Source organism: Parasteatoda tepidariorum, chromosome 5 (genome assembly GCF_982258835.1).
Source record: "Parasteatoda tepidariorum strain Cologne lab strain chromosome 5, Ptep-v5.0, whole genome shotgun sequence".
Classification (NCBI taxonomy): Eukaryota; Metazoa; Arthropoda; class Arachnida; order Araneae; family Theridiidae; genus Parasteatoda; species Parasteatoda tepidariorum.
Window position 1 is genome coordinate 96083135 of NC_141759.1, and position 20050 is coordinate 96103184.

The following is a 20050-nucleotide window of genomic DNA, read 5'->3' on the forward strand; positions in this document are numbered from 1 at the left end:
CTTTTCCCATAGAATATCTAAGGTATAACAATGCTGTACAATATCGGAGAATATCATGAGAATATCTGATAAATTAAATTACAGTTTTACAAAATATTTTACAGCAACTATGAATACTCATTTTGGGACATCATTTTTAAAAATAGGCACATTAATTATATTCCAAGAGGCAGCACCACAAAATGTCGGATCATTTTAATTTATTACGTGTGTATACTGCAAGTAAAATTTGTAGGTTTTAAAAAATATATATATATATTTCTGTTAAATTAAAAAGCTTGGGTCAATATAGTGATAAAGACACGTTTTTTCGAAACGTACTTTACAAGTGTCAGAAATGATCGCTATGCCTTAGCACACTAAACAGAAACCTCCTACAGTCTACGGGGAAATTTTTATGTTTTTAGACAAAACATTCGTATGAAAAATTTGAAAACGAGGCTAATCATTATATTCCTAAAAGCCTTCCAATGATTGCATTTTAATTAAATGGCTTATTATAAGAAAATACCTAGTTTAAATTTTTTTTAAAGAAATTTTTCTTTTCATCCAGAGTAAGGCAACAGTACACCATGCCTTTTCAAAAATATTTAAATCCTTTGCCGAGAGATGGCACCACGCACTTACTACAAATTGATAAGCCACATCAAAATGCAACTTCAAACTATGTTAATTAAAATCTTATGGGCTATTTACAGTAAGTAATATGGAATAGGATATAATTAAATCTTATAATTATAACCTTTTTATTTTTATTTTTTTATTTTATTTCCAATGAGCTGCACAATCGGTCTTGCCGATGAGCAGACCTAGTGCGTTCTCCAGAGGTGGTATCCACTCTTTCAGGACCACCACAATGAGTGAGATACCGTTGGTCATATAATTATAACCTAATCCATTCATAGTATTTTTAATAATAGTTTTTGTAAATCAGGGAATGAAGTCCCTTGTATAAATTATCTAATATTTCATGATGCTGACTTTTGGACGATTAGATCAAAATGTGCTTTCTCGTGATATTAGATGACATAAAATATTTAAAGCTATTAGATATTCTGACATAGAATAGTAATTGTTCTAAGCTATTGTTGAAAGAACTAATGCTAGCACAGCCCCTTCTGAGGAGTCATACAAAGAACTCCACTTAAACGCCGAAGCTTCATTGACAGAAGGCGAGATTCCATTTCCCTTGGAATCAATTTAAAACTCAGATGAAGACCGATTAATCGTAACAATGATCGATTCTCAATCGATGAAGACAACATTACTTAAAGGATGCCATCGCTCTATTCTTCTATTAGGATTGCTCATGACATCCAACCAATGGCGTAGTCTTTCTCCTTTAGACTGCATGTTCAAGGCTAGACCCCCTGAAACAGATGGAAATAATTGTTAACAATGATTACACGCATTAAAATGTTCGGTGACAATGATGTCATGTTCAGACGTGACATTAAGCGTTTTTGCTTAGAAATAATTTCACCACCACTTGTTAGTTTTTAAAATAGTCAAGAAGCACATAGCTTAAGTCAGTGTTTCCCAAAGTATGGTACGCGTACCCCTAGGGGTACGGGAACTGTTTAGCGGGGGTACGCGTTCTTATGCGAAATATCTTGCAAAGAACGAAAATTTCAAAAAATTTTATTTAAAAACGAAGCTAGCCATGAAATTTACCATTATGTATTTTTCTATTGGCCATTTTTTGCACAGTTAACAGTTAATAATTAGTGGTGTCAGCAGCCAGTTGTGACTTTTAACTTTTTCGCAATTTTTTTATAGTAAAAAGTACATTCATTTTTTTTATTAGTGGTGCACAGCGTTACGAAAAATATAGAAAGGGTACACAAAAATCATAAGTTTGGGAAACACTGGCTTAAGTAATAAAGATCAACATTAAGCGCAGGTGGTAAAGGCGTCGCTCAGTTTGCTGGTGAAGAGCCGGGGTTTGTAAGTTCGATTCAGGGAGCTAACTAAGCAACTGACGTGTATTTGCTGAAAAAAGCACGTTAAATCTGCTTTGGCTAAAAGTAGTCTAGACGCCAGGTGGCTGAGTAGTAGCATTTCGCGCTCTCGTGCCACTGGTCCTGGGTTCGATCCTCAGGCCGGGCAAGGTTGACTCAGCCTTTCATCCTTTCAGTGGGTCGATAAATGAATACCAAGCATGCTTGGGAACTAAACACTAGGGGTTCCGCGTTCGGCTGACCACCTAACCACAACATCTGCTCCTGCACCCCAGAGCCCAAGGTCTAGAAAACTGAGATGGGCATAGTAGGCCTTGGCCTTCTATGAGTGTCGCGCACTGAGTTTAGTTTTTAAAAGTAGTCTCGTTAGTTATTGTGAAGAAGTTTAGAAGGAGGTGTGCCAGATCAGGGGCAGTCCACGTTGTCTGACCGGGGTCAAAGTTACACGGCATTCCTGCCATGATTGTCAAAATATAGAGCCCTCTAAAATGGGGCTTAAGGCTTGACTATGGTTGAGTGGTGTGTAGATCAATAATATTTTACGTGAAAATAGTAGTAAAACAAAACAAAATAATCTAATATTATGATAGACAAACTCTTTACCACTGAAAGTGCGAGTTGATAACTGTTGATATGCTTATTCTACAACTACTATAGACCAATTTCTGTTCATGTTTTCTATTTAATGTAAGTTATAGAGTAAAAAAAATGTAAAACATTAATAACGGGGGGTAAACATAAATAATAAATAAATCAGTATTATCCATTAACACTATGCATGGCTGAACAAAACTGAAAAACATCTATTTATAAAAGAAGAAAAAAATTAATTTTTCACATTAACGATCCTGTGTCCACTTAAATTAAAATTGAAGTATAATATTATCTGCTCTCTTTTTTTTATAACCGTTGTTGAACAGCCGACCCAATTTTGAACTTATAATTATCAATGCTCAACTCCATAGCCTTGTAATTTTGAACTCAATCCAGAAGACAAGGAAACACCAGGATATAGTATGTGATACAACTAGGCTTCGTGGACGACTTTTTGATGGAATTAACTCGCATTTGCGTTACTGGGAAAACCATGAAAAAAACCTTCGGTTAGCTTGACGGCAAGGGGACTCTAACCCATAACCCGTCTGCCACTGAGGATATTTAACGTCAGCACTGTGATCGGTGCGTACTGGTTGCGGAATTTGTATCTGCCAGCCATTGCTGGGATTCGAATCTGGGTCACCTCATTGGGAGGCAAGCGCTCTATCCCTTTAAAAATAATATTTGTGAAAGCTGATGGCAACGATATTTCATTTTAGACTAGGAAAAACTACTAGCGAAATAATTTGCCACCGCCTTTTACTTTTTCGTACATGTATAGGAGATTAATCACTTTATTGCTGTTATCCAGTTTTTCGGAATAATTTTAATCGTTTACCTATGTAAAGCTCTGACTTTGCTGTGTCTTTGTCCCACACAGTTACTTCTAATGTTCTTTTCAACATATCTTGGGGATCCACTTCAAATGCAAATTGCTAAATTAAGAAATACAACATTTCATTAAATAAAGTACATAATATATTGCAAAATAATAGTACGATAAAATTCCTATATTTGTTTCTAATTTCGCAAATTTGTTTGTCATCAAATTAGTAAACCCACGATTATCCACGGTATTCTTCGTGGTTACCGTATATAATCAGAATACTTTTTGTGTTACTTTTCGTTTTCTTGCTCTTTTTATAAATGAAAAAAAAATCACTAAAAAGATTAAAAAAATTGGTATTAATTCAAAATATCACAGAATTTATTCTCGTGCTGACAATACATCGTGGTACCATACCTCAGATGAAGAAAATATCATCAGATAGATTATGGCAAGAACAAAATATCGCAAAATTGATTCTAGTGCTGACAATACATCGTAGAATACCTCAGATGAACAAAATGTCACCTGATGGATTATGGTAAGGACAAAATATAGCAGAATTGGTTCTTGTGCTGACAATACATCGCAGAACATCGTAGAATACCTCAGATGAACAAAATGTCACCAGATGGATTATGGTAAGGACAAAATATAGCAGAATTGGTTCTTGTGCTGACAATACATCGCAGAACATCGTAGAATACCTCAGATGAACAAAATGTCACCAGATGGATTATGGTAAGGACAAAATATAGCAGAATTGGTTCTTGTGCTGACAATACATCGCAGAACATCGTAGAATACCTCAGATGAACAAAATGTCACCAGATGGATTATGGTAAGGACAAAATATAGCAGAATTGGTTCTTGTGCTGACAATACATCGCAGAACATCGTAGAATACCTCAGATGAACAAAATGTCACCAGATGGATTATGGAAAGGACAAAATATAGCAGAATTGGTTCTTGTGCTGACAATACATCGCAGAACATCGTAGAATACCTCAGATGAACAAAATGTCACCAGATGGATTATGGTAAGGACAAAATATAGCAGAATTGGTTCTTGTGCTGACAATACATCGCAGAACATCGTAGAATACCTCAGATGAACAAAATGTCACCAGATGGATTATGGTAAGGACAAAATATAGCAGAATTGGTTCTTGTGCTGACAGTACATCGCAGAACATCGTAGAATACCTCAGATGAACAAAATGTCACCAGATGGATTATGGTAAGGACAAAATATAGCAGAATTGGTTCTTGTGCTGACAATACATCGCAGAACATCGTAGAATACCTCAGATGAACAAAATGTCACCAGATGGATTATGGTAAGGACAAAATATAGCAGAATTGGTTCTTGTGCTGACAATACATCGCAGAACATCGTAGAATACCTCAGATGAACAAAATGTCACCAGATGGATTATGGTAAGGACAAAATATAGGAGAATTGGTTCTTGTGCTGACAATACATCGCAGAACATCGTAGAATACCTCAGATGAACAAAATGTCACCAGATGGATTATGGTAAGGACAAAATATAGCAGAATTGGTTCTTGTGCTGACAATACATCGCAGAACATCGTAGAATACCTCAGATGAACAAAATGTCACCAGATGGATTATGGTAAGGACAAAATATAGCAGAATTGGTTCTTGTGCTGACAATACATCGCAGAACATCGTAGAATACCTCAGATGAACAAAATGTCACCAGATGGATTATGGTAAGCACAAAATATAGCAGAATCGATTCTTGTGCTGACAATACATCGTAGAACCTCCTCAGATGAACAAAATATCATCAGATGGATTATGGTAAGGACAAAATATAGCAGAATCGGTTCTTGTGCTGACAATTCATCGTGGAACTTATACCTCAGATGAACAAAAATATCATCACATGAATTATGGTAAGGACAAAAAAGAGCAGAATCGAATCTGGCCAGGGAAAAATATTGTCAGATGAAATACTAAGTTGGCAAAATATAGTACAAAAGAATCTAGCACAGGTAGGATTTACTATGGTCGCAATACTAAATATTCTAGAAATTATAAAATTGAGTATATTAATTGTATATTAACTGTTGCGTACATTAATTATTTTATCGTTGAAAATATTAAAGGAAAAGAAGAATTAAGGTGAAATATTGTGGGATTCTTTGTTCTGCTATCGCGGAACCGTACCTTAAATAAACTAAATATCATCAGACGGATTATGGCAAGGACAGAACATAGTAGAATTGAATCTTGCCTGAGAAAAATATTGTTAGATGGAACATTAAGTTGGCAAAGTATCGCGGAGCAGAATCTAACACAGATAGAATTTACTACGATCACAATACTAAATACTGTAAAAGTATTTAAAAATTGCGTAGATTATTTGTATTAAAATTGTAAATATTAATTGCGTTTAAAAACTGCATTTAATAATTGTATTTAAATATTGTTTATACCTATTATGACAAAAAACTGTATTTTGTATACCGCGGTTTTATTTAAGAACAAGAACACTATAAAAATTATCTTAAGTTTAAGCCAATATTCTGTTAAAGCTTAAACGATTGATTTTTAATTTTGAAGCATATATGTTTATTATTATACTAGCCGCCTAAAGGTCTGGTTTCTTAGGACAAGCGCCTTATCTGAGCGTCAGCGGAAAGTTGACGTAGAGCTGACGCCAAAAAAATACTTTTTTGTTAGCTCAGCTTGAGCAGTCGGTCCAACGCAGACATTATTTCTCATTGCGCATGCGTTAATAACGTAAACAAATATTTATTTTGAATTTGTATTGATTTTGTTATTGTCGACTAGTGTTTTAGAGAACAAATAATGACTTTGTCCAAGAAAAAACACATTATAGCTGAGTTAAATGAAGAGTCCTATGTTTAATGAAGAAGCTATATGTTTAATGTCAAAATCAAAATCTTGGCTGATTTCAATGTGCTATGGATGTTGTCCGCCATTGCTTCTGTGGTTAACGTCACGTTGTAATCCAACTGCAGTTGAGTTGGACGGCAATTGTAGTTCAAGATGAGCGTTCAATGACGTATACTATCAAACTCACAAATGGACCAATCAGAGGTTAACGCTGATTTCCAGCTGACGGCGTCCTGTTCTAAGAAACCAGGCCTTAAGGCGGCCAGTTGTCCGCCACGCTAAAGGTTTCCACAAATAAAGTTTTTTAAAACATAGCAGGAAATCTGAAGATTAGTGGACAATTAAAGTGTTTCTGTCCTGCAATTTTGTCTTCATATCCAGTTCTGCTGCAGATGTGTTATAGCTCTTGAGGATGTTTGAAGATGTAACTTTGCTATGGTAACCTAACCTATAATATAACTATCAGGTGGAGACTTGTTTTTTTTTCTTAAAAAAAGGTATGGTAACCTTCTTAATTTTTATTTCTATATCGCTACAAAAATTAACGTCGGGTAGACTATATTTGAGGGTGCCCCTTGATTCTCGCCAAGTTGTGATCGCGGTTGATCGCCAAGCTGGACAATGTTGAAACCCAATCGTGATTCTCAACGGTTTAGATTTTAGTGTTATTAATGTTCAACGGTATAAGTAATTTCAGAGGTCCATTAGTTCTTCGTTAGATACCGGCTGGTAAGGTTACTTTTACTTCTGGTTAATAACATCGAAGGTATGTGGGCAGTCATAAAAAGGGACTTTATAAAAAAATGTCATCACCAGTTCGGTACCACAAACGCCATTTTCGATTCATATTTCGCCGAATTTATGTGACGATGGAGGTACACAGATTCTATTCACGATAAATTTAGACAGTATCTAACTGTTATTAGATAATTCTGTGCACCTAAATCTGAGTATATTCAAGCTTAATGAAGAAGTGAGTTGTTGTTTTTTTCCTTTTCTTTCTGCACCTACTCCATTAATTTTTGCTTCGATTCAAAATCCTTTTTATTGTATTTATTAATTTTGCTTATATTGGGTTCATTGCAAGCTTTATCCGATGTTTTGTTGAAATTTTCCAATGTTTTTTGAAATATCATTATGTTTTGGCCGTTATTTCTGTTACCACGGTGTTCCGCGCAAACAGGAATAGCGCCAAACATAAGTCACCAATTTCGCCAAGGGGCATCCTCAAGTATAATTTTCCCTTATCGTCTTCGCTAAAGAAAAAAAAAAAGAGCGTGGAAAGAAGAAGAAAAACTTATTTTAACAATTATGAACAGCGATAAATATATCAAAGCGTAGCGTTCTATTTACGTATCTAATATGTTGCCACATTTTTAGTACAAAAGTTAAAGTTTTATCCACTTTGATAAATGTAAACTAATGCGAACCTTACAATTAAATTATTAATTCCTTCGTATATTATTGGTTTAAGTTGTCGAAAATTAATATTTCAATTGTAAGGTTTGCATTAGCATACATTTATAAGAGTGGAGAAAAGTATATGCATTTTTTAATAGTTTCTTGAATATGGCTCGTTGAAGACGAAAAAGCATAGATTTTCTTACAAAATGACTGATAACTAAGAAACTAATCCAAATTTTTGAAAAAGAAAAAAAATACTTCTTCATTATGTCAAAACACAATTATGTGCCGAGTTTCGTGCCTGGGCGAGGCTTCTGGGGCGATATATTGTGATTACAGACACACACACACAGCCGTTTTTATTATTATGTATAGATATCATATAATTTTTTGTGTGTATTAAAACATAAAATGGTAGCAAAATGTATGCTTTATTTTTGGTTATTGAATTAATAAACGATTTTAAGTGATTTTTGTCATCTATGTATTTAAATAATTCAACGGCACATATGAAAGGTCGGATAAAGTTTTCTTAAAAATGTTGGGAAAAATATTTTATAAAAGAATTACGTATTTAGCTATTATTTTACTAACACTTAAAATATTACAGGGTAAATATTGGCACCTTTTCAATCATAAATGTTTTTATTTCTTTAAATTTGGTTAGTTTTTAACACGAAGCTTGAAATTTCTTCATTTTTAATAACGTATTTTTAAAGCAGGATATTTTTAAATTGGGAATTAGTGATAGAACTTTTATTTATTTAAGATTTATTTATTATTTAACACAATTACAGGCCAATTAAAATCCAATTTAACTACGATTTAAAATTTTTTTGTTATAATCAACATGATTGTTAAATTCTTTCGTTAATTCTTCCGTTAATTATAATAGAGTATGCTAAAGAAAACATAAATATAAAAAGAGTTTAAAAAAATTAGGTTACGGCAATCTAAAAATTTTAACTTAAAACCTTAAACATAAACATATTTCTTTTTTTCGGTAGCAACATTTTTAGCACAAGTGATGCTAAATTCAATGTTTAAAAATTGCAAAAGTTATGTAAAACTTAAGTAACTTAACATTAATATTATAAGAAATTTTTTTTTATATTCATACTTTAGTGCATTAGTTTGTCATTAATCTATACATAACGCCATGTTATTACTATACATAGAGCTATATATATTTTTATCTATACATAAGTCTGAATAAATAAATAGTATTAATTATTATAAAATTATCATAATTATTAATTATTAAATAATGCACAAACCTCGTTGTATTCTGGATTTAGTGTTTTTTTCTTTATCGACGTTTTAAATCGACGTCGCACTGGGTCAGGTTTCATTTGTCTAGAACAAAAATGAAAGTAAAATAAATAATTTGATTAAATTTAAAATGTCAATTTTTAGATATTCTTAAGTGCCAATTAAGATAACATAAAAAATACTTCTTTACTTAATTACTCTAGGGAACAAATTATTACTCTAGGGGGGAGGAAGCAGCAATATTGAAAATATGGTTCGAATAGTTTAGGCAAGAGAGTGGTTGAAATTTTGAATCTCTTAATCATATTTATACTTTTTGTGTATTTCGCTGTATGTCTGTGACTAATAAAATGATAGAAAGAAAATAAATGTTTTTAATTATAAAAGAATTTTTATCGAAAGATAATTCCACGTAAGAAGTTAATTTTTATAGTTATTTATATTTTTTTATTATTTAATTTACCGGCGAATCGTAAAGTTTTTAAATTTTAAGCATTATTGATTTTTACACCATTAGAAGGTGCGCAATTTAAAATTATTAAAAAAAATCGATGTGAATCAATCTAATGAATAATCCTTAAGAAATAAAATCCATGCCAACCTTTGATAAAAACCTATCAATTACCGTACTACCCGTTCCAGTTAACGATTTTTATATACTACAAAATTGATGTTTAATAACTGTAGTGGTAGTTACACCACAAATCAAATAAATAATTAAATACTTTGAAAATTCTTTGCGAAAGCAAAATGTGCAGAAATTGACATTATGGAAATATCTTAACTTTCAATCATTCTCATGTCTTAACTATTGGACACGGTAACTTCCATTATCCCCCCCCCCTTACCCATGCTTTGTGCGCCAAGAATTCCAAAAAAATGTACGCTAATTCAGAAAGTTTTTGTTTCATAGTCAATAACATCTGCACAAATTATTTAGTATATTTAAGGTTTAGCGTTCGAGCCATTAATATTAAAAGACGAAAATCTAATCATTAGATCAAAAGTTACTTAGATGCTCTCATTTTGTGCACTGTACTATTACTCTTAATATAATCCACTTTTCACATAATTGAATAAAGGCTTGTGTTAACTCTTTGACGCAGATGGGGCATGTGTCCTTTTTACTTATATTTTTTCTGGCTCTCAAATTACTATAAAAAATATATTTTGGTACTTTTTAAGTACCAAAAAAAAAAAAAAAAAACAGTTCATAGTTACTAAAAGAATCAGTTAGATTATCGGAATTATATTTGTACTAGAATACAAAAAAAGAAGTATGAATTTTTTGAAAAAATTTCACATTAAGAAATTAATCAATAAATGATTTCGTGAATTAAAGGAAACGATAAATAACTGTTTCTCTCAGATCTAAATAACTGCAAATAAGAAATATTGTTTGGAAGATTTTACCTTTGACGCAGAAAAAGATACTGGTGTTTTATGCTGCATTTCATAAACACAAATTATTAAAATATAATATTTTTTACTTATTTTGATCTAAATTAATACAAGATAATGAAAAAAAGCATGAAAAAGTATGTTTAATAAAAATTCTGAGTCTGAGGGTTATTCGTATAAAGTTAGCCATAATGCATTTATTTGGGACAAATTGGAACACCCCAGTTACATAGCTGCCGAGTTTTTGTGCCATATTTGTGTGGCATATTTTTACGCTTTTTGTGGCATATTTTTTCTAAATGAGGTAATCACCATTTTTAGATAATCTTGATATCTGAACTAGTTCACACGTCGTGTTAGTCAGAAGCATTTTTATTTTATTTTATAACTAGGAGGCTCCGCCCCCTGCTCGCTAACGCTAGCCAACCCCCGAGGATTGCTACGCAATCCTATGTGGTTCACGCCGTGAACCATGGCTCGCTGCGCTCGCTCGCCAATGAACACAATGTTCTAGCACAAAGACATAATATATTATCATCAAAGACATAGTATTTTATCATCAAAGACATAGTATTGTACTTATGTAAAAGAATTCTACCAATGTTCTTATTGGCTTTTAAAAAAGTATATTAGCTATTTAGATTGTACATGGTGAAAAAATCAAAACATTAGCTAAATAAGAAACGTATTAGCAAAATAAATTATCAAATATTGCTTCACTAATATTCTGCATTTTAAAGCATGAAAATTCAATGCATAAATAAACGCGAAATATAAAAAAATTCAATGCATTCAATACAAACACTTAAACGTTTTTTAGACGTTTAGGTAGCTCCCAGTAGAAAAATATCAATTCAACAGCGGCCTTTTAAAGCATTCTCACTTCAATTAATTAATTAATTCCTAATTGAGTTTAAATTAAATATTGTCATGTTTTTAGTGCATGAATCTGAATTGAACAACCTGATAATGCTCACTCTGGTTATTGTTATCTGGTTGCTCACTACGTGCTCTTGCGCGCCGAATCCAATCAATTAAAAATGAAAACTGTTGCCAGCGCGAGAAAAGAAATATCATCGGTTTTATTGATACATACATACATACGAACGTATTAGCGTTTTATATAATATAGATAGTCGTTAAACAGTCAACCCAATTTTGAACTTACGACTACCTATATTTAACTCAGTAGCCTTGTAATTTTGAGCCCAATCCAGAACACAAGAGAACTCATGTATCAAGTACTGGTAGAAATTGCTTTGTACAAGACTCTTTGATGAAACTAACCAGTATTTGCATTACACGGAGAGGAAAACCACGAAAACCTCCCTCGACTAGCCAGATGGCAAAACGTCTCTAACCCATTATCCGTCTACCACTGAGTATATTTTTACGTTAGCACCGTAGTCGGTGCGAGCTGGGTGTGGAGTTCGAATGAACACACTGAGTTCGAATCCCAGCGACCAGCAGTCGCTGGGATTCGAACTCAGGTCACCTCAATGGGAGGCAAGTGCTCTGTCTCCAAAGTCAGTGTTCCCCAACCTTTTTATCACCGCGGACCTGTCAACGCTTGATAATTTCACCGCGGACCACTGGGGGGCGGACGTTGATTGTTTATATTTCAGATTATTTCGATTTATTAATTTAAATTTAATTGTATTTAAACATGTCTTCAAAATAAAATACAGTTACTCCAGAAAATAAATGTAAAGGGATTTAACATTTTAACTTACTAGAGCGTTAAATCAATGAGAACCCTGAGCTTGTTTCTTTGCAATGAGACGGTTCCATCTGGGGGTTTGGAGACAATGACACCCGAAGTGTCTAGCTTATGTCCAGTTTATTCCGTCGCTTTGTCTTGGTTGCTGTTAATGTTCTTCATTAGTTCCAATGTAAATTTCGCACCGCGCTTTCGTGTTTTATTTATGATATTTAAAGTTATGATGATTGATTTTTTTTAATTAAAACTAATCGAAGGAGAAAACAGTTGCGGTGGTTTTCTTTTTCTTCTGTTGACTTTTTAAAACAATAAAAAATTCATGTCACTACCTTCGGGGACCCCCCTTTTTAAATAAATAAAATTTTAATGGAACACATCTATATTATATAAAACGCTAATACGTACGTATGTATGTATGTATCAATAAAACCGATGATATTTCTTTTCTCGCGCTGGCAACAGTGTTCATTTTTAATTGATTGGATTCGGCGCGCAAGAGCACGTAGTGAGCAACCAGATAACAATAACCAGAGTGAGCATTATCAGGTTGTTCAATTTAGATTCATGCACTAAAAACATGACAATTCGCTATCGCAACGCTCGAGTACGCCGTCTAGCGGGAGCCTGTAAATATCGGACATTAATTTATCACGTTTTCATTTAGTTCCATCAAAGTCATTGACTGAATCAGACGCCATTTTTTAGCAGCAAATAAGAAACAAAATTTCCCTAAGGAAAAGCCCGAAGAACTTGAAAAAAATCTCCAGAATATTAGTAAATCTTTCAGGAACAGAACACGCCAAACATTTGAAGAAAAATTCCTCAATAATTTTTAATTTCTATTATCAACAAACTTGCAACTGATGACTTCCGATTTCGGATACTGTTACAGATGTGTGTATTAAGGTAAAATGCATTTCTTCTGTCTTCAATTCATTACGAATTAAAGTGAAGTCAACATTGCTTTCGTCATTCCAGTGAATAAATATGAATTCAGAACATACAGAATTGTAATAGTTATAGCATATTCTTCTTCGTTATAGAATAGTATATATTTCTGTATCCATATAATTCGGAAAACAACAATAAAAAATTATCCAAGTTACTTGAAATAGTGCCATTTGTGCTGATTCTTAATTAATTTAAATCGTTTTCTTGGTAAGTTTTTTTTAATTTTGAAAGAATAAGTTCAACTAGAATTCAGCTATTCTGTTTTTAGCTACATATTCAAATTCATATCAATTATAAAATTTTGCTGTGTAGTATGTTATCTAAAAGTAATGAAGGTATAAACTATGTATCTATTATTTGAGAATAAAGTTTTCAAACAAGGAACTTATCATTTTGGAATTCTCCGGGAATCATAAATCAGGTAAGTGCAATGATTTTTACAATAAAAAATTTGCTTGTAAATATTTTTTTTTCATTTGATGATGGTTCTCTACAGAATGGTTTTTTACGTCTGATTAAGAACTATAAGAATAATAAAAAAAGAAACAATATGAAAGTTTTTATTTCAATGTTAATAATTCTTAAAATCGTTTTTTTTTATCCTAAGAATTCTTTATTTTCCGTTTTTTAGTTTATAATTTTTTGATAAAAATTGTTCTCAAAATACTTTTGAAAAATTAAATGGTATAACATTATGTGTTTATGTATACTTCTTGTATATTCCAATGTTTGAAGTAATATGATTCAGAAAAGTATGCAATAAAAATTCGGTACTTACGACGTATTAACGCCACCGCCGCTACAGATTTGGCGGTTTTTAAGTGCCGCCAATCTACACTTAAAATTTTTGCGACAGTTCATAAAATAAAACACTTTATTTAAAATCAAAATAGTTAATTGGATTTCGGTGGAAAATGAGCCGATATAGAGTTTAGCATAGATTCAAAACAATCATATCGCCATATGAACTCTGATGAATAAGATTCCAAATGAAATAACATTTCCAAAACGTACGTTTGCCAAGATAAAGTTTTATGTTGTGGGAATTGGTACATTTTCGTTTTTTCGGTAAAATATTTCCCTCCTGAAAAAATAAAATTGCATCTTGTTTTGTTTTTGGCAAATCCCAAAGACGAATGGCGACAAAAAGAATTGTTTTTTTTTTTTTTTTGTTTCGTCAGCATTCTTTATTTTACGTTTCTTAGTTTCTAAATAATGATTTTTATTGAAACTTGAAATTTTTTGATAAAAATTGTTGTCAAAAAACGTTGTTTACAAAATTAAATTTCATAAAATTATGAGGCTTATGTATACTTTTTGTTCATTTTAATTTTTGAACTAATATGATTCTTAAAACTATAGAATGTAAAGTTTAAATGGGCCTTTCATGTTATATCATTAAATTTAGTAATACTATTTCTCGGTCATTAGGTTTTAACTCTTATAAGAATATACATATTTTTTTCTGTTAATGTACAAATATTTTTCAGATGTGTTTTGGATGTTCCTTCTCTAATAAAAAGAGATACCATTTTGTTTTCGGTTGTACAAGAAAGAAGATCAAGCATTTTTCTTTTTTAAATTTAATAAGCCACATTAAAGAAGGAACGTTGCAATGCTACACGCTACATTAACGACGTCTCCAGAGTAACTGAATGACGGTTCATATAGAAATCGCAGGTATGCGTCTCATACAACAACGCCCCCTATAGTTCGTTGCGATCGCGAATATTTAATTTAAACTCAATTAGGAATTAATTAATTAATTGAAGTGAGAATGCTTTAAAAGGCCGCTGTTGAATTGATATTTTTCTACTGGGAGCTACCTAAACGTCTAAAAAACGTTTAAGTGTTTGTATTGAATGCATTGAATTTTTTTATATTTCGCGTTTATTTATGCATTGAATTTTCACGCTTTAAAATGCAGAATATTTGTGAAGCAATATTTGATAATTTATTTTGCTAATATGTTTCTTATTTAGCTAATGTTTTGATTTTTTCACCATGTACAATCTAAATAGCTAATATACTTTTTTAAAAGCCAATAAGAACATTGGTAGAATTCTTCTACATAAGTACAATACTATGTCTTTGATGATAAAATACTATGTCTTTGATGATAATATATTATGTCTTTGTGCTAGAACATTGCGTTCATTGGCGAGCGAGCGCAGCGAGCCATGGTTCACGGCGTGAACCACATAGGATTGCGTAGCAATTATCGGGGGTTGGCGAGCGTTAGCGAGTATATATTTAATTTGGTGTATTAACCTAGGAATTTAAATTCAGTTTCTATGAAATGGGCTGCCCGGCACCAATTGATCCACGGACCGGTACCGGTTGGGGAACACTGTCCTAAGCCACTACGGCTAATGCATTTTTATTTAAAATTATTAATCCTAGAATCAAACATTGAAGTGTTCTCAGTCCGAAAAATATTCTTGAAAAAGTTTGAAAAGTTGGCAGCTATAGTCAGAGTAACTTTTAACCGGTGTATTAAAACAAAGTTTATTAGAACAAGGACTTACGCTTTAACGAAAGGATCAGGAAATCCGTTGTTCTCTCTGCTTGGCAATCGGACACATCGGACGATACCGACAACTAAGGCATTGTGTTCATCTGAATAGATTAAGGACAGAAGAATTTGGCCTCGCATGGACTCGTCTTCACCATCTTCTCTCTGCTGATTGAAGTATAAACATGTTTATAAATATTAATCAACATCGATTAAACGGGCAGGTTCAAAGAATTAGCGGTGAGAGAAAATTACAAATGAACTTCATAGAAACTGTAACATATAAAGAGCTTAAGGCATGAACCGGGTAGGTGTAGGAAAGAAAAGTGGTATCAGAAATATTTTAGTATAGATTTTATACATTAGGAATAATGGCAGCTCTGGCAAATAGAGGTTCAGGAACAAAACAAACTTATTTATAAAGCACATATACTAAACAAAAAGTAAAGAACAAAAAAGATGGTGTACGTATGATACCATTCATAAAAACTACAAATTTAGCACCCTGTAGAAATTGTAAAAAATATTTCCTTTTACAATAACTTAATATTATATGGTTGGAATCATGATTAATACACTGCATGTCTTTCATACGATGAAATACAGAGTCCGTGTTAGAACGCCTAAAGCCTCTAGAGTATCAAATTATCCAGCTGATCTCGGGAAAGATTACTTCACTCAGCAAGCAATGCTCTCCGAAATTTCGTTACACATGTTGGTGGTTGACAGACTGCAGTCAGCCAAGCATATCTCACACATTTTCTATCGGACTTAAATCAGGTGATATCTTGAAATTGAAGGCATTCGTTTACGATGTTTGCTCGGTGATAGACTGGCGTTGTCAACCATAAACACAAATTCTGCGTCCATGACACCTCTAAACAGACATACGTGTTATTCCAGAACGATGTCTCGTTAAATTTGGCTTTTCATGGTTCCGATTTAAATATGAAGCTCTGTTCTGGAGCCAACGATGGTGGTAACACGAAGTTCTGTTCTGGAACCTAGTATAATTCCCGTCCAAACTAGAAATCTTGCACCACCGTAACCATGTCACTCAACGATGTAGTCTTGGTGGTAACATGAAGCTATGTTCTGGAGCCTGGTATAATTCCCGCCCAAACAAGCCATTTTGAACCACCGTAACCATTTCGCTCAACGATGTAGTCTTGATGGTAAGATGAAGCTCTGTTCTGGAGCCTGGTATAATTCCCGCCCAAACTAGTAATCTTGAACCACCGTAACCATGTCACTCAACGATGTAGTCTTGGTGGTAACATGAAGCTATGTTCTGGAGCCTGGTATAATTCCCGCCCAAACAAGCCATTTTGAACCACCGTAACCATTTCGCTCAACGATGTAGTCTTGATGGTAAGATGAAGCTCTGTTCTGGAGCCTGGTATAATTCCCGCCCAAACTAGTAATCTTGAACCACCGTAACCATGTCACTCAACGATGTAGTCTTGGTGGTAACATGAAGCTATGTTCTGGAGCCTGGTATAATTCCAGCCCAAACAAGCCATTTTGAACCACCGTAACCATTTCGCTCAACGATGTAGTCTTGATGGTAAGATGAAGCTCTGTTCTGGAGCCTGGTATAATTCCCGCCCAAACTAGTAATCTTGAACCACCGTAACCATGTCACTCAACGATGTAGTCTTGGTGGTAACATGAAGCTATGTTCTGGAGCCTGGTATAATTCCAGCCCAAACAAGCCATTTTGAACCACCGTAACCATTTCGCTCAACGATGTAGTCTTGATGGTAAGATGAAGCTCTGTTCTGGAGCCTGGTATAATTCCCGCCCAAACTAGTAATCTTGAACCACCGTAACCATGTCACTCAACGATGTAGTCTTGGTGGTAACATGAAGCTATGTTCTGGAGCCTGGTATAATTCCAGCCCAAACAAGCCATTTTGAACCACCGTAACCATTTCGCTCAACGATGTAGTCTTGATGGTAAGATGAAGCTCTGTTCTGGAGCCTGGTATAATTCCCGCCCAAACTAGTAATCTTGAACCACCGTAACCATGTCACTCAACGATGTAGTCTTGGTGGTAACATGAAGCTATGTTCTGGAGCCTGGTATAATTCCCGCCCAAACAAGCCATTTTGAACCACCGTAACCATTTCGCTCAACGATGTAGTCTTGATGGTAAGATGAAGCTCTGTTCTGGAGCCTGGTATAATTCCCGCCCAAACTAGAAATCTTGCACCACCGTAACCATGTCACTCAACGATGTAGTCTTGGTGGTAACATGAAGCTCTGTTCTGGAGCCTGGTATAATTCCAGCCCAAACTAGTGATCTTGAACCACCGTAACCATGTCACTCAACGATGTAGTCTTGGTGGTAACATGAAGCTATGTTCTGGAGCCTGGTATAATTCCAGCCCAAACTAGCCATCTTGAACCACCGTAACCGAGTGGCTCAATGATGTAGTCTTGGTTTTAACAGGTACCTGACGTTCTTCATATGAAAGTCCGACGCGAATCGTACTGCAAGCTAAACCTAGACTCGTCGGGAACACATCGCATTAGCGTTACATTTTCCACATTGCAAGTTCTCTACTTTCGACTAATCACTGGAGCTAGTAAGTTACAGAAAGCGGAACACACATGAGTGGCCTTTAGCCTATAGACCAATATTTCCCAAACGTCTAAACATGGTTGACCTTGAAACTGTTGTACCAGTAGCTGAAGTCTGCTGACGAGACAGGTAGGAGGCTATGCTCCACCTGCTTCTTTTGACATTTACTGAAAAAGCCGACCTGTAATGCAACGTGTACTGACATTTCCATCATCTTGAAATCGTTTCCAAAGCCTAGAGATGACACTTCGAGCAATCCCAAGCTCTTTGGTTACTTTCATAACTGTTGTTTGTTCGCAGTAGTTATTTTTGATTGTGAGACCAAGTTCAGCCTATTTTAGACAGCGCCCTCTATGTTGAAAATAGTACGAATCGTCTATACGCTTCCCACGTCCATACGTTTCTCTTAGGATTAAGATCTATTAGTGAACATAAAATTTTTTATCAAAAATAACATTTAAAATTAAAGGTTTATTGTTTTATCAAACTTGGTTCGCAACCATAATTTAATATTTTCTCTAACCAAAGAGGATGACATACAATGAAATGCGATGACATAAATACAATTTATGCATGCATCCTATTGTGCATGAAGCTTATGTTTAAGTTCTTAATAATTCAATCTCTTTTACTGAATAAAATAAAAATAATAATTTTAAAAAATGATAATTTTAAAACGGTTAATATATTTAAGACACCGATTACACGTCATAGTTTCGAAACAACTATTTTAAATTCTTAACTCAGAAAACAATCAAAATAAAAACACGTAATAATAACAGAGTAGAATAAGAAAAATAAATATTACATGTGAACCAAAACAATATGGAAATTACTGTCAGAAAACTGGATTCTTCCAAGTGATTTTCCGTCCCATAAAAGTGCACAGACAACAATGGAAAACCATATTAGACATAGAGATATAATAAATATTACAGCGCAATGGGGAGGTTTTAATATTTATTTAAAAAAAAAAGTTGTTCTGACCCTAATATTCATGTCAACTCTAATTTAACGCCAACAGATGGCGCCTGAACTAGCATAAAACCATTGTGCTTAATTTCCCGCTTTACCTTTCTTAATAAAATTCATAAAAGACAACAAGTCTGTTTGGTGGTGTTCTTGAGTCCTTCCAAAAGTAACAGCCTTTACTTTCGCGTTTGAATTTTATTTCGTTTCTTAATACAATTGCCCTTAATTTTTTTCATATTTGTTATACATGTGTGTATAGAAACCAAATTTCGCGTGAAACCCTTAACAGTTATCGTACCTTTCCCAGATAACAAAAGAAGGTTTATTTTCACTCAGCAAAAACCTTCTAATGTAAACTTAACAAGGTTTTTTATGCGGTTTACGCGTAAACCTTCTAATCTTAAAACGAGATCTGCGACTATCTGCTCTATTCTATGCACATTACCCTAGTACAAAACCTTGGAAAACAACCTTCCATATAAAAACCTGAAAATCGAGGTTGTCTTAGGGATTTCAAGCGTGGAAAATTCCTTGAATAAAGCTAGTTTCAAGGTGAAAAAAATCTTAAATCTAGGTCATTATAAGGTTTCTTTTCGCAACGTCTTGTATGCTCAGCTAAAATCCACCTTGTCATGACATTTTAATGGACAATGCAATTTGATCCTATCACTATAGTGTGACGTCAGCTAAAACGTCATGATGGACCTAAGGGCCTGGTTTCTTAGGACAGGACGCCGTCAGCTGGAAATCAGCGCTAACCTCTGATTGGTCCATTTGTGAGTTTGATAGTGTACGTCATCGAACGCTCATCTTGAACTCGATGACGTATACTATCAAACTCACAAATGGACCAATCAGAGGTTAGCGCTGATTTCCAGCTGACGGCGTCCTGTCCTAAGAAACCAGGCCTTAAGTAACCATTTTACTTGTGTGACAATACTTTTTAAAA

At 33.9% G+C, this 20050-nt stretch overlaps 1 protein-coding gene across 2 annotated transcripts in view; it reads right to left on the minus strand.

Moving 5' to 3' along the window:
- Nucleotides 1-536: 536 nt before the first annotated feature.
- LOC107443541 (rabphilin-3A) overlaps nt 537-20050 on the minus strand; it is a 105939-nt gene continuing 86425 nt past the window's right edge. The window contains exons 16-19 of one of the 2 annotated variants that reach the window (XM_087164563.1): nt 15555-15706; nt 8960-9038; nt 3397-3493; nt 537-1370 (exon numbers count right to left, since the gene is read on the minus strand). In XM_087164563.1, the coding sequence (XP_087020689.1) occupies nt 1246-1370; nt 3397-3493; nt 8960-9038; nt 15555-15706 (453 nt within the window). In that variant the 3' untranslated portion in view covers nt 537-1245. Of the gene's footprint in view, nt 1371-3396; nt 3494-8959; nt 9039-15554; nt 15710-20050 lie in introns of both variants that reach the window. The other variant, XM_087164562.1, reaches the window with a different exon arrangement.